The following is a 16,022-nucleotide window of genomic DNA, read 5'->3' on the forward strand; positions in this document are numbered from 1 at the left end:
ACACTGCATGTCACTCTCTTTTGTGTTGAAATAAACACTAACCAGCCCCCCTCCCCAATATAAAAAGGGTTTGTGAGTGGCTGTCTCATCAGTGTCTGTTTTATATTTCTCTTTCTACTGTGGCTACAGCATTGATATTGAAAGCCAGCTAGGCACATTGGCCCACATTCACTGATGTATTTTACACCTGTCATAGTGGAGGAGGTACTGTTGTTAATTTACGGCATGTCAAATTTATTAAAGAGTGCAAGAGTAAAAAGATAAATCAGAAAAAGTTGTGCAAACTTGGTGCTTCTATGGGACTTTTAAAGTGTCGTGTTCTAGGCCAAAAACCCCTGAAAAAACTCATCACATTCACTGTTTTATAGGTCTGAATGATGTTGGATACTTATAAAAGACATCTTTGGTGGGATTATCTATATGTACAGTACATACAGTAGCTAAGACAAAAAAGGATATTCTATTGTGACAAAAAAAAGCATTTTCTGTTTTTTTTTTGTTTGTATCATTTTGATAGGTAAATGAGACTGATTAGGGCAACATAAACAATAGAGAGAACACATATGTGTATGTGTATATATATATATATGTATGTATGTAAACCAGTAGCAAAGTGTTATTGTCATCTATAACCAAAATGTGTCCTGAATATATTCCTAATGAAGTACATAAAATTACATTAGGTCTCCATTTGTGAGCCTGTCTACCTTTTTTAGCACATTTTATTTACTATTGATGTCCCAAAATATGGGTAACTAGGTCCTATTAGCATAATAACCCTTTTTTTATGTAAAAGTCTTCTTTCATCTTTTTTTACGTTGAACCAATAGCTCAAAAAAAATGGAAGGAAGTGAAAATTCACTTTCATAGCTCATGGATGGGTGAATTCAATTCACATTTAGAATTCCACAAATTATATTCTTCAGAAAATGCTTAGAAATATTAAATATCAACTTTACATTCTTTTACTGATCGGTCAGACATATAGGATTACCAGTCTGCGTCCTACTCACTCTTTGTTGTTCTGCCATTACAAAGTATTGCCTAAGCATAGGTGCGCATTAGCCGTCTCTGCTAGTTGCACCCATAAGGTACAATTCGCAAGGGTCAGCATTGGCTATATTGGGACTGTGTGCTGTTCATGGAGCTTCACGGACATCATATGGTGCCATAGTATGCTAGTGTGAACTTAAAATAAGGCAGAGAAGAGTATAGAAAGGTAGAAAGAGCTTAAGAAGTACCTGGATACTTTTTATTGTTACTGTGTTTCTGGAGAAGTCGTTGATCCAGCGAATTTTTCTGATTGCTACATTTCTAATTCTTTCCCTACAATGAGAGAACTTTGCTACCGCCTTGTAGGAGTCTTACAGTTCTCTGGTCCAACATTGCAGAAGAATAGATTACACTCAATGAGCTTTTTTCAACTTCTCTATCTTATGAAGCATGAAGTAGGTGAAGACCTCAGATGGAGCAGGATGAATTAAGATGTAGACTTTTTTCTGGTTCTGATTATTGTAAATGGATGTTGAGCTGCATACAACTCATTGCTCCAATTTTGCTGTCTATAAACTTTTTCTTACACTCGATGCCCATTGTCTGTCTGTCCCCCACAGGAGGAGCCAATTACCTTTTGTGAAGAGACATTTGTGTCCCATCGTTCCAGTGGGATGAGACCATTCCTTCAAAATGCAATTCAGCTTCAGCTATTTAAACAGGTAGAAGATTTGAGAAACCTCTTGCAGAAATGCAGAGTTACTTATAATAGCAGCATTTAATCTCTTTCTCTTCTAGTTCATAGATGGGCGGCTTGACCTGCTGAACACTGGAAATGGATTCAGTGATGTCTTTGAAGAAGAGATAAATATGAGCGAATATGCAGGTAAAGAATATAGGAGCAGACATCTACAATACCTATTAGAAGTTGCCACCCTTCCTTCGCTATTATCCTGACTGCCAAAATCATTATCAAACATCATCCCATAATTAAATACATCAATTTTGGTTGTAAACCAGCCGAATATCTTCTATTTAACTATTTTTAGCATTCCTTGTTTATTTTCTATCATCTTTTGCCGTTTATTGATGTATTGCAATATGAACTGTTTTTGTATTTTGCAGGCAGTGACAAACTCTACCATCAATGGCTGTCAACAGTAAAAGTAAGTATACAGTGTCCTTTGTGATCGAATGTAATATACATGTGACATACTGCGTAGTAAATGTTATTTAATTTGTGGTGTTATTGATTAATATAATTCCACCATCTTTACTAATTCTCACGCAAAGTCTTAAGATTCATAGGTTTAAAAAATCTTTGTAACTTTATTCAGATTACACTCCATGAACCAAAGAAAATGGCAGCTATTAAAGACTGAACTGGTCTTTCCATGTATTAAATGACCAGCCATTTAATTGAATTGTCACGTGTAATACTACAACTCCCTTGTATTAGCTACTGCAGGGGAATTGAGCAACGGGTGGCAACTTCCTCCAGTAAAGTTAGTTGTGAGACAGCCTCTTCTTAGTAAAAGCGGTTGTCCTTCCAATAGAAGTTATTCCACAAAATAAGGGGATAACTAGCTAATTGTTGGGGGTTTGACTGCTGATACCCTCGCGAATGGTGAGAACAAGGGCTAGAAGGTCATTGCATGAATGGAGCGATGGTCACACATGCACACCTCTGCCCAATTTCATTGTGAAGTTCAAGCACTCCGCTATCACTAGCAGTCCAATTGAGATAAATGAAGCTGCAGCACGCAGGCTTGGCCACCACTCAATTTGGGGACCTTCAGTATCCCCTTCCTTGTGATCGGTGGGGATCTCAGTGGTCAGACTCTCACTAATCAGTTAATTATGACCTATTCTCTGGATGGAAGATAACGTCTGTTGGTCGGACAGCCCCTTTAACCTAAATAACAATTCCCTAATACACTCTTACCTTGCTAGTCCATGGTAACCTGTATTCTGTCATTTGAAATCCTTTTGACATACAGGCTTACTGTCAGAAACTTTTCTCCCTCTTCTAAGGCTACATACACACGGACGTTTAATAGGTTGCGCCTGAGATTCTTGGGCACAACTCAGAATGGACAGCATATACTATTTTTGTCCAAGATTTGGACAAGGATGGGACATGCTGCAATTTTTTTACTCGGACTATTTGTCTGAGTAAAGGGGATGCCATTTCTGTCTCAATTTCGGACCCTTAGGCTGTATTTAAACCAGCGATTTTCCTGCGGGAGTTCTGTCCGGTTGCAAGATGGACAGAACACACGGGAAAAGAAGCCATTGATTTCAATGGGTTAATGCACAGCTGATTTTTATCTCAGATCAGTAGTCCGAGATCGAACAATTCCAACATGTCCTATGTTTCTGCAATTCAGCTGCAAGAATCGCCCATTCTTTTGTACGTGAGTGTGAAGAAAATGCATCCTACTTGCATGCCACCCGATGCAAGTACAATTCCTTTTTTTAAGCATTTACTATTGGGACAGCATGTGGTTTTTCACATGCATGAAAAAGGTGCATAATCTGATACAAATCGCCCTACATGCAAGAAAATCGCTGTGAAATCACCAGTTAAAGCAGTGGTTCTCAACTTGGGCATTATTGCCCCCTGGGGGTGTTTTTACTTCTCAAACGGGTGGTGGAATGAAAAGGGGCGGCAGGGGGCGTTGGAACATAAAGGGGACGTTCTGTGTTAGCTTTGTTGATTTTTTTTTTTTGTCTAGTAACTACATTTTTCTAAAAATTAGTGGTACCTTGGTCTTCATTGATAAATAATCCATCTGAAAACAATCGATGAAATCTGAAACAGACGAAAACCGAGACAATTATTTTCATATGAATCACTTACATGTAATGGGAGTTGTGTGCAGCCTGCGCACCCCTATCATATAATGTATGACTTTTGTAACTCCATGACTCTGCTACAGATCAATCACACTTTATAACACTGGATAACCTACAGCACAACCTAACCTGCTGTATTCCATAATGCCGCTGATTGGCTGGAACCGCTTCAAACTTTCAATTGTGTGGGTTTCTGGGAGTTGTAGTCTTAGTGGATGTCAAGTGTCTCAAAGAGGAAGTCCCGCAGCACTCCAAAGTAATCCAAAGTGGATGCAAAGTGTCTTTTCAGAACACTGATATAAACTACAACTCCCTGAGACCCACACAGTTGAAAGTTCCAGTCAATCAGTGGCATTATGGAATACAGCAAGTTAGGTTGTTCTTTAGGTTATCCAGTGTGATTGATCTGTAGCGGAGTCATGGAGTTATAAAAGTCATACATCATTATATGATAGAGTGACATAAGCAGTGCATTCTCGAAGCATACTTTGTAAAAATGGCTGAGAAGAAGTGCTGTCAATATTCAAATGAATACTTGAAATATGGATTCATCCCTTCTCCTACAAACGGACAGCTTCCCTTGTGCCTCGTTTGTGAGAAGGCATTTTCGAATGAAGCTATGAAGCCTTACAAGATTGCATTCAGACAAAGTGGGTAAGCCTATTTCATTTTTCCAAGGTTTGAAGTAAACGTTTCAGAACCGCAGCACTGTAGGCAAGCTATTTGGAAAATCTGCTCTTAGTGCTGACTAAGGCCTTCTTGCTTCCTATAAAGCCTCTTTATTAATAGCGCAATGTGACAAACCACATAACGTTGGGGAAACACTTGTGTTACCCGCAGTTAAAGAGATTGTCAGGGCTATGCTGGGGCCTGACTGTGTGTCATTGGGAAATTGATTACTTTGAGTAATTAGACCATTTCAAGAAGAATTGATGAGATGGCTGCTGATGTGGAAGAAATGCTTTTGGACATGTTACAGAATTTGTAATGCAAATTGACGAGTCAACTGTTAGAGACAATGAAGCATTGCTGCTAGCTTACATTCCTTTCATTAATCGGAATGAAGAGGTAATAGAGGAACTGTTGTTTACCAGAAATTTAACCACTGACACGAAAGGCTCCCCTATGTACAAAAGAGTGGAAGAATTTTTCCAAGAAAAAAACCTCCCTTTAACAAATGTACTTGCTTGTGCAACCGGCGGAGCTGCATCCATGATTGGTCGATATCGCGGATTTATAGCCCATTTAAAATCTGCTATACCTAGCATAATGGCATTCCACTGTGTGATCCATCAGCAGCACCTTGTTACTAAACATTTATGTGAGAGATTGCATGATTCTCTGCGTTATGGAATTAATACTGTTAACAAGATAAGAGCACACTCTTTGAACAAATGTCTTTTCCGCAAGCTCTGTCAAAACCATAATGAAGAATTCGAACGTCTACTCCTACCCACCGAAGTGAGGTAGCTGTCAATAGGAAAGTGCTTATGATGCTTCTATGAACTTTTTGACACAGTAATCAAGTTTCTTCGGCCGATTGACCAAGCCTTTGTGATACAATCGAACTATGACGTTTATCTCGCAGACATATTTGACAAATTCAATGAGGTCAACACAAAGCTACAAGGAGACAAAATGAATTTCATTAAAACTAAAGGTATTAACTCTTCCTTCATTTCCAAACTGGACCTTCATACCAATAACCTGAGTTGACACAAGCTCTGTCAGTTTCCAAGTCTTCAAAAAATTGCATGCGAAGACTGAGACAAACTTCAAGATGCAGATTTAGATGTTTTTTGCTCACACCTAAAACAAGCCAAATAAGATGTGCAAACTAGGTTTCATGATCTATGTACCCTTGAAATAACAATGTGGGTACCCAATCCATGTTCAGCAGATGTAAGAGAATTTTATCCCAGATTACAAGAGCAGTTGATGGACTTGAAACATGATAGTGAGGCCCAAGCACTTTTCCAACAATGTGACTATGAATGTTTTTAGGTGGAAGTGAAGAATTCCTATTCTATCCTGCGTTAGGAAGTTAGGTTGCTCGTGTTAGCTTTTGCATCTACATACTTAGTGGAGAGGGGCTTCAGTGCGGTTTAGCAGCTCCTGACAAACTTCAGATATGTGTAAGGGGCAACTTGAGACTGCTGTTGACTAAGATAGAACCAGATGTCTTCTGACCATTAAGGATTAAGGTGTATATTGCATTTTCTGTATACGTTGTACGTTTCTATCGAATGCTAATTAAAGATGATGATATTGCTTGCTTCCCCCCCAAAATTATCTTCTGCAATAAAACCTATTTATTCTTGTACCCTCAATTAACCTGTTAGAACCTACATTTTAGCAGCTAAAATTTAGCTGACTAAAATACTTTTTTGGTAATTTTTAGAGACATGTTTTCACAATTAATGCTAATCTGTTAAACACTATCAAACTTTCCCCAAAAAAGTATTCAGTATTTTAATTTGTGCTTTTAACTTTGTAAACAAGGTAAACTTTGACTGGGTTTAAACTAGTAAGGCTTGCGGGGCACTGGCCATCATCCCAATACCTAAAGGGGGTGCTGGGCTAAAAAACGTGGAGAACCACTGGGTTAAACAATGAGTTTTTCAGCGACCTGCATGGCACTCGACTGTGTAAATCAGCCTATAACTATATGAGATAAATAATACAATACTATCATTATTCAGGTTGTTACGAATGCAGTAATACCTACTATGTTGCCTTTATTCAGTTTTGATATTTTATCCACTTATAACAGGTTTTTGCGGGGAGAAAAATGTTGTTTTTTTTCTTTTAATAGATTTTTTTTTCCTTAAAAAAGTAAACTTTATTAAACTTTTTTTTCCACGATTGCTTTAGTTCCTTAAAGGGGCTGGAAGATGCGATTGTTTGATCACTAGGATAGGACACTGCATTACTTATGTAGTGCGTTCTACTAAGCCTATGACAGTGTATATTAGGCTCTGCGGGTGGCGAGGCCTACTAGGCTGCGTTTCATGGCAGGCCTTTGTCAGGGTTCCAGCTACCATGGGAACCCATTGGTACCTTGCAGTCGTATTGCCAATGGGAGAAAGAGCCCTTTCCCCCTGTCCTCTACTTATATGCTGCACGTACTATTGATTTTGGCATGTTAGGCCCCCTGTCCACCGGCGTTATTTTGCCGGCGATAGATCGCCAGTGAATTATGCCATCTGAAGCTTTCCATAGCGTTGCTATGGAAAGCGCCAGCCCCGTGTCCACGAGCAGCGAATCATTGCAATTCTCCGCTCGCGGCCGGCAACTCGCAGCATGCTGCCAATTGCCACGATTCTCCGCAGTCAGCCTATCTGTCAGATAGGCTGACAGCGGAGTTCCGTCTGCCGGGTCCTGCTCCCGGGCAGTGGCCCGTGGACAGGGGGCCTAAGGAGTGGAACTACTAGGATCTGGGGTTTCTCCATTCTTAGCTGTCAGAGTAGGAGGCTGTCTATCACTAGTCAGCTAAGCAATCTACTTAAAAAGATGTATGTGCAGGTTTAAAGCCCATTAGTGACCCCTATAAAAAAGCGTATTGCTAGTCACTAAGGGGTTAAGAGAGTTGTCTGATAAAGTCTTGTTTATTACAGAAAGGAAGTGGAGCCTTTCTGAACACTATGAAGACCAGAGCTAATCCAGCCATGAAGACGGTCTACAAGTTTGTAAGTACCATACTGGCATGACTGTAAGGAGAAGAGACCTTAGAAGGAGACTGCACCACTGATCTTTGCTGTAATGACTTACTTAGTGCGGACGCTGCTGATTCCATTGACCCCCATTAAATATTCATTACAGGCAAAGGTCTGTGCTCAAAAAGAAGCATCACAAATCTTATGTATTTTAAGGATATACCTGTAGTTAAATAGAGCCGCACATATTGATTGATCATACACTAGTAGGGCTATACAGTTTCCCTCTTATTATTGCATCACTCCTGCTTGTGAGGTTGATGACTCTATTAGGGAGTTGCTGTTTATGCCTTATCCTATACTTCCCTGGGCACGGAAATGTCACATTAGAGTCCCGGTAATGGTTTTTTGCTAGAGGAAGGATTTATGCATTCATCTCTGGTAACTGAGATGCCTTATGTAACACACATTCTAGCTCCCCTTGTACACCACTTTCCTACTGCTTTTAAAGGGGTTTCCTGGATAAACATTGAGGGCATATCATTAAAATAGGTAATTAACCCTTTCCAATCCAATTTGTATCCTGGCTTTCCTAGGGGGGCTTACTCTTTTTCTGCCTTTATACAATGGCACCATCTGCTGGCTAAAGCCAGTACTGCATGAGGTGATACGTTGGATAGGCTCCGACAGCAGTGAGGCTGGCAATATACAGTAAGAAAACCCCCGACTGACATCTTCCAACATCGGAGCTGTACAGCTTTAAATCATAATGTCTTCAGACGTCAGACAGTGGATTGGAAAGGGTTAAAGGCTTTGTCTCAACAGAGGCAACCCCCTTCAGAATGCGGCACCCAGGGCACACAGTTACTTGTCCCACTTTCTGGCAACAATGGCAAACTGATTTTGCTGGGGGTATGCAGCCATTTCCATCGCAGGGCTTTTACAGGGATAATGTATTACAAGACAGCCTGTAAAGCGAAGATGGCACAGAATCTTGTTCCGGGTCATAGAGGTGAACCTCGAGTGACGAACCCTGTACTGTGCCATTCATATGCCCTAATACTGTATATTAACAGGGGTTATGGTCTTGGCACAAACCCTTTAATGTTTGGTGATTAGTGGGTGTCTAACCTGCCAGGTTTTATCTATCAATAGAATGAAGGGGCCACAACGCTCCTGTATTTGGGCAACTATGCCTGGTATTGCCTTCATCTGAATTGACTGAGCCGCAGTACCAAGCACAGCCACATTCGTATCTACGGCACTGTACTTGTGTGAATAATGAAGGAACCTCATTAATGCTGATTGGTGAAGCTCTGAGGGATATGACCCTCACTGATCAAACATTGATTCCATATTCTGACAATATGCATCAGTGTATACCATTCATCCTAGACAACCTCTTTAAGTCTAATTTCTGCGATTGCTGCAGTCCATATCCTAAAGTCTGTTTGTCTCCTTTAGGCTAAGGACCACGCTAAAATGGGAATTAAAGAAGTGAAAAATCGCCTGAAACAGAAGGTACGTGTCAACTTTTTTTTATATAACTAGTTGTAGCATACTCAAGCTGTGTTTTAAAAAAAATTACTGTAGATTGTCCAGGCTTTTGAGTGGACTCAAATCTATGTCAACTTTTATCAATGTTTGTGGTATAATGGTGGATCTGTTGTGAACCAATTATGGTATATGGAAGTCAAATTAGCCCAGATAGTACTCATATTAATCCATGATTCGATCAATGTGTAACATCCTTAGATGAGGGGAATATTGTGCCTCAGTTCATCATTCACTCCTCACTTGTGCAAACTCTGATTAATCTCAAAGTCCAGGGCTTTAAAAAACAGTTGATCAGCTTTAGATGGCCATGGTAATTGGTGTTTGTAAGTGAGTGGTGGAGGTGTTCTATATATGTTGTACTGTTGCTCATTGTAAGTATATGCTTGAGAAAGGCCCACATAGGGCTGAAACGTCACATTTTTTATGACTGAGACTTAAATAAAGTAAGCACATTTTTGTGCTATAACTTTTAAAGAAAAAATACCTGGTGTGCTGCTTCTACTATCTATGTACAACTCAGCAGTACTGACAGAAGACACCAACCTACCGCCACCACAGAGATCCAGCGGGCTGAAGGACCTGCGGTGACGTCACTGCTGTGGGAGGAGCCATTGTGCAGTTTGGTGAAAGAGATCCGGTGAGCTGAAGGACCTGCGGTGACGTCACTGCTGTGGGAGGAGCCATTGTGCAGTTTGGTAGAAAGTACTGTACTGGATAAGCCGACCGCAGCCACCAGGACCTGTGATGATGTCACCTTCGTGATCACCTGTGTGGGTGGAGTCAGGGAACACATGACTAGGAACTGATCACTGTATCCACGAGTCTGCTGAACTGGTGATGTCTGGAAATCAGCATGGATCTACCACAGCTGTGTGTGTGTTATGTGTTGAGATCATATTGGGTGTACCATTATGTAACTGTGTGTGTGTGTGTGACGTGTCGGAATCAGGATGCATGTAGTAGAGCTGTGTGTGTGATATGTGGTGATCATAATGGATGTACAGCTGTGTGGAACATCGTGCCACCAGAAACACTGGTACTATAATTTCCTAATAATTACTAGAAATACTTATGTACTGCACGTGCACACATACACACACATATATATATATATATATATATATCTATACATGAAAAAATATGGTCGTTTACTCCATATAGTCATTATTAGAGTAATTTCATCCAATGATTCCTAATATAAATCCCAACTATACTCGTCCAGAGAGTAGATTAAAAAGAAGTAGTGTGCAGTATACACAAAGTATTATACTACATAGAAATGGCTTCTTCTTTATTGCATGCTGAAAAAAGAAACCATATATAACAAATACCTAAAGGGCCACTACAGAAGAAACACATTCTCCCCCCCCCCCCCAAACAACTTGTGTGGTAGGGTCCATCACACAGCAGTTATGCTGACTTACAAACTGACTTTTTGAGAGAACATAAATCTCAGCTAGTCAGGATGAGAGCACATGGCCAACTGAAGAGGAGAACTCCAGGAGTTTCAGATAGAAAGAAAGAAATGACTAAGCAAGGTAACACTAGCTGACCTATACGGTGTAGATAGATGGATGGATAGATGGATAAATAGATAGAATGGATACAAAGAAACAAACACTGTTTACTTTGTGACCTACTTTTAGCCCTTAAGCCCCTGAGTAGTCCGCCCATTATAAAATTTGAATGGGTGGACTACTTACCAGCGCTGCCCAGTGCACTGAGCACCAGTTTCCAACACTGACACTGGGGAAATGACGGGAGAAGCTAAGTATAACACATCCCCAGACTCAGCGGGTCACCTACTTTTAGCGCCTAAGCTTAGCTAAAAGGGCTAAAAGTTAGTGACCGATTCCTTTTAATTAAAGGACGTTTTTAATACTTGATTTATACATTAGATATCGCATAACATGTAGAGCACTAGAAATGCACAGATGTTAGAATAAGTGCAGACACAGTACACTGGCCAAACGTATGACAAAAGGACACAAATCTAGCTACTAAAGCCTATGGGCACATCTATGTATGCACTAAAGATATTCCCAGACTATACACTAAATGTACAAATCAGATGTGGGGTGAGTTTAGCCTTAGCATATAATGGTACCTATTTTTGGGTATTTATTTTGTGTATGCTCAACATTCCATGTACACATCGGCTACTATTGTGCAACACCCACATTAGTAATATCTGTTTCTGTACACTCTGAATAGCCAGAATGACATTTTAAATAGTGAATTATATCAGAGAGGGAATATTAGCCTGTAAAATTTAAGGGGTGTCCTTTTTAGGGCTGCACCAATAAGTGGGTCTAGAAATTAAGCTGATATAGGTCAAAGTGAAGTAGGCCCCTCTCCTTCTACATGGCATGATGTTGTTTTTGGCCCCTTGGTCGTCAGGCCCTTTTCTCATATGGTCCCTTTGGTCCTGGCCACTTCAGTGGCTTGCACTGACCTCAGTCCTTTTATTTTTAAGCAACCTTCTTCCGTCATCTCCTGACAAGGGGATACAGCACCATTTGAGGTCTATGCTTGCCTATGGAGTGGCCACCGCCACATCTTCGGCACCCCTCTCCAGTCTTTCACACCCTCTGGAAGCTGCTGTTGCTCTGCTACTGCTACCATGCACTCCTGTGACACAGCTAAGATACATTATAAAGGGCCAAGATAGGCGCCAACAGCTTCCCGACTGGGCGTGACTTAGCCCCTCATTCTATACCCTGTCAGGGGCTGAAACATCTGGGCCACTGGAATACTGGTCATGCCAGCGCCAATGTCACAGAAGGGGGTGGATCCTTCTGCTCTGCTCCACAACATGGCACCTGAAGCAATTCTCTCTGCCTCCCTTCCTGGCCACGTGTCTCTGGTCTCACACAGTGCGGCACAGCTTCACACTACCTGTCGTACTTTGGCAGAGGAATGCGGCTTTGTCAGAACTCTGTCCGGCGCTTAGCTGCTGGACTCTTACACCCCACCCCGGTAGGAGTCCCTGCAGAGGGACGGAGTTTCTTACGGCCACTATGTATAGAGTGGCAAGGCTACTCACCTGTAAGGGGGAAGCACCCCCTTTACAAAAGGAACTTTAGGGCATAACCAGGTCAGCATCTCCAGCATCTTTTTGTTGCATTGCAGTTCAGGGCTCATTCTTATCTGTGTTGGAACTTCCATTCAGAGACTTTCTTGAAGATTCCGTAAAAATTCTGAACAAAACAGCAGAGCGTAACAGACCAAAATGAACTCTTTATGGTCAAAAGGGTGCGTTCACCTGTGTATGGTTCTGTAATAGGATGCATCGGTACCTACTGATGATACCATTTTCTTGCTCCGGTGACAAAACAGGAAAACAGAATCCATAAAAGGGTATGTGAACGAGCCCTTCCACAACCTATCCTGCGCTACATCTGGCACAGTGTTGTATTTTTACTGGACGTGTATTTATAGGATTGGGGAATTGCTATTTTTCATTTACTTTGTAAATAAAGTTTATAATGTGTTCATGTTCGATGCCCTTTCCATGACGCATTAGGGTTAGAATAGTTTGTAGTATAGCAATTTCTGGCTTATTTGCTAATTGATAGTGGTAAGGGTCTGAGTACATTGCAGTGCTGACTCTTCCTCTATGTGTTCCAGGGCCATGGCATTTAGCTGTCATGACTTGCTCAGAAATAGATAGATCAGCGATGGGAAGATATCCTAAACATCAGAAGCTGTCAAACCGTCTTTCAATTCCGAGATTGCCATGTGTAGATCTGTATGCTGGAAATGTCAATGTCAATATAGCTGTCGTTTTCTGGCTGTCCATTGGATACCTTCACATATTGATGTCGGACTGGAATCTGTCATTGTAGGGGCAGCTAATGTGACATCTGTCTCGAATGGATTTCATTTAAATATCTGCCAGTATCTGGACAGCCGTATTTGTTTAAGACGTACACCTTGAATTTTAATACTAGGAAAAGGGGACACTCCAAATATATTTCAAAAAAACACTATAGTCGCACTATATGACCATCATCAGAGATCTTCAATTACCTAGTCATGATCTGCAGTCAACAATGGGACTGAAATACACTGAATGGCCTCTTTATTAGAGACACCGGCCCTTTCCCAATTGGTGATTCCCTGTATTGAATGTGTGGGGTTTCCTCATGCAATGGTGTAGAGAGTACACTGAGAATGGTGTGATGGAGAAAAAACATCCAGCATAACAGGATCCTGTGGATGTAAATAACTTATAGATGAAAGAGGTCAGAGGAGAATGTCAAGAAACGTTCTGACGAACAGGCGGTGCACAGTTACGTAAATGACAGAATTACTGATTGGGTTAATCAGAGAAATGCAGTAGATACAGTGTATATTGACTTCAGCAAAGCATTTGACAAAGTATCTCATACTATCCAAATGGAAAAAAATGACCAAATATAGGATCGACAAGGCAACTGTTAAGCGGATTCACAACTGGCTTAGTAGTCTTACTCAAAGAGTAGTAATAAACAGCTGCACATCCAATTGAAAGAATGTCTCGAGTGGGGTACCACAAGGCTGTGTCCTGGGTCCAGTGTTGTTCAACATTTTTATAAATGAGGGAATTGAGAATAAACTAATCAAATTTGCTGACAACACACAGCTAGGTGGCATAGCTAACACTAGAGAAGAGAGAAAGGATTCAAAAAGATCTAGAAAAGCTGGATCAGTAGGGTGCGATTAATAGAATGCTATTTAACAGAAAGAAATGAAAAGTACTACATCTATGTAGGAAAAATTTTAAAAAAACACATGCGGAATGGAAGGAATTGGTCTAGGCAACAGCACATGTGAAAAAGACTTGGGTATACTAATAGATCACAGAACATGAGTCAACAGTGTGATGCAACAGCAAAAAAAGGCAAACAAAATTCTGGAATGTATTAAGAGAAGCATACAGTCTAGATCACGTGAGATCATTATTTCCCTCTACTCTTCCTTAGTCAGACCTCATCTGGAATACTGTGTCTAGTTCTGGGCACCCCACTTTAAAAAAAGACATAGACAAACTGGAGCAAGTTCAGAGAAGAGTTACCAAGATGGGGAATGGTCTGCAAATCATGACCTATGAAGAACGGTTAAAGGATCTGGGAATGTTTAGCTTGCAAAAATGAAGGCTGAGAGGAGACTTAATAGCTGTCTACAAATATCTGAAGGGCTGTCACAGTGCAGAGGGATCAGCCCAATTCTCATTTGCACAAGGAAAGACTAGAAGCAATGGGATGAAACTGAAAGGGAGGAGATACAGATTAGATATTAGCTAAAATGTTTTGACAGTAAAGCTGATTTTACACGAAACGATTATTGTTCAGATTCCCACGATAATCTTTTAGTGTAAATGCATGCACCGACTGAACAACAAACGAGAAACAGAAAGACAAAACTCCAGTGGGCAAAAAAGCCCAAAAATTGGCTCCCTGAGCAGTGAAAAAACATCGCCTGGTCAGATGAATCCAGATTTTTGTTGCACCATGCTAATGAAGATGAGCCTTTCCTATCATCTGTTCTGAACATTTCAACACATGCATCTAATTTTCCGCAACTACAAGAAGATTCCTGTTCACATAAGCCAATATACCTGTGAAATGATTTTAACACCTAATGGAATCTACATCACAGGGAATTGCTGGGTTTCTGAAGCCCAAAGATGGTCCAACGTGCTACTAGATGGGGGTCTCTAATTAAGCAGCCATTCAATGTAATTTTTAGATATCTCTGTATTCAATTGAATGATAGAAATCTATGATCAGACCATAAACCCTTTACAGTCTGTGAAATTGAATACCTATGTTTTACAGATGATCCCAGAGGGTCCCATTGGTGGGGCATCCTTTGATCAGCTTATCACCAAGAGAAGCAGTGGCCTCTGAAATGTAATATTTCACTGAATGCCATCAGTGATGTAGTACATGGACGTGCTGGGTCCACTAGAGTGAGAGCAACTCCATGTCGGGGTCCAGAGTAGAAGACCCTCTTCTGTAGGGTCCTTATGCCATAATTAGGTATCACGGCAACCCCTTTCCTTATGAGGCTTCTTTAATCTTTTGAGACGATTGCGCATACATGATAACTATGGTTTCTGGACAGATAGACTGGAAATATTGTGTAACTAGGTTTCCGGCCAATTTGGTGTTAGTGTTCACTAAAGTGACCCTCCAGTTTAGGAACAAAATTCCATCCTGCAACCGGGTGGGGCAGGGGGTATATTACCTGCAGTAGTTCTTCTCTGCTACCCCTGTGGTCTGTCCCTTCTGGGCCCTGTTTTCAGCTGTCCAAAATGGCCACAACAATTTTATAACTACATGAAGTACACTATGTGCTGCACTCTGATTGGCAAGTGCCGATCATGTGAACAGCCCTGACCAATCGTAGAGCATCTATAGTGCATTATTAGTCTAATGCTACCAATGCCAGCCATATTGGAAGGCTAAAATCAGGACCTGGTAAAGGTGGGTCGGAGGAACAACTGCAAGTGATGTCCCCCTCAGGTCCTGGGACAGAATTTTGACCCAAAACTAGAGGGTTGCTTTAACTGCATTGCTTGACAGATTGAGCTAATGCATGTGCAATTAGTAGCTGCTAAGAAATGAAGGTTCTGTAATTCTATATTAATCTTGTCCACTTCTGTATTTATATCAGGATCTGACAGAAAATGGATGTAGTGTAACTGGGGAGGAACCGCTTCCAAGCATGTCTCCTTCACCATCTTCTGAGAAGAAGGATCTGAAAGCCAGGGAGGAGAGAAGACCCATCACCGTTCATTTTGGTCAGGTAGGTCACAGTGGTAAAGTGTTGCAAGTACATGAATAATTAGCTTGTTACCAATGCCTATTGACATATCATTATCTCTATAGTACGCTTGTAAATAAGCAATTTGTTTCCATTCCAAAAGTATTTTTGTTCTTTCTCCGTCGCTCCCATAGACAGTGAATG

At 40.9% G+C, this 16,022-nt stretch overlaps 1 protein-coding gene across 4 annotated transcripts in view; it reads left to right on the forward strand.

Moving 5' to 3' along the window:
- Positions 1-16,022, forward strand: part of DENND1A (DENN domain containing 1A) — a 674,161-nt gene that overhangs the window by 573,905 nt on the left and 84,234 nt on the right. For all 4 annotated transcript variants that reach the window (XM_066580802.1, XM_066580803.1, XM_066580804.1 and 1 more), the window contains exons 14-19: positions 1,614-1,715; positions 1,792-1,879; positions 2,119-2,159; positions 7,470-7,541; positions 8,973-9,029; positions 15,729-15,860. In XM_066580802.1, the coding sequence (XP_066436899.1) occupies positions 1,614-1,715; positions 1,792-1,879; positions 2,119-2,159; positions 7,470-7,541; positions 8,973-9,029; positions 15,729-15,860 (492 nt within the window). The remainder of the gene's footprint in view (positions 1-1,613; positions 1,716-1,791; positions 1,880-2,118; positions 2,160-7,469; positions 7,542-8,972; positions 9,030-15,728; positions 15,861-16,022) is intronic.

Source organism: Eleutherodactylus coqui, chromosome 10, assembly GCF_035609145.1.
Source record: "Eleutherodactylus coqui strain aEleCoq1 chromosome 10, aEleCoq1.hap1, whole genome shotgun sequence".
Lineage (NCBI taxonomy): Eukaryota > Metazoa > Chordata > Amphibia > Anura > Eleutherodactylidae > Eleutherodactylus > Eleutherodactylus coqui.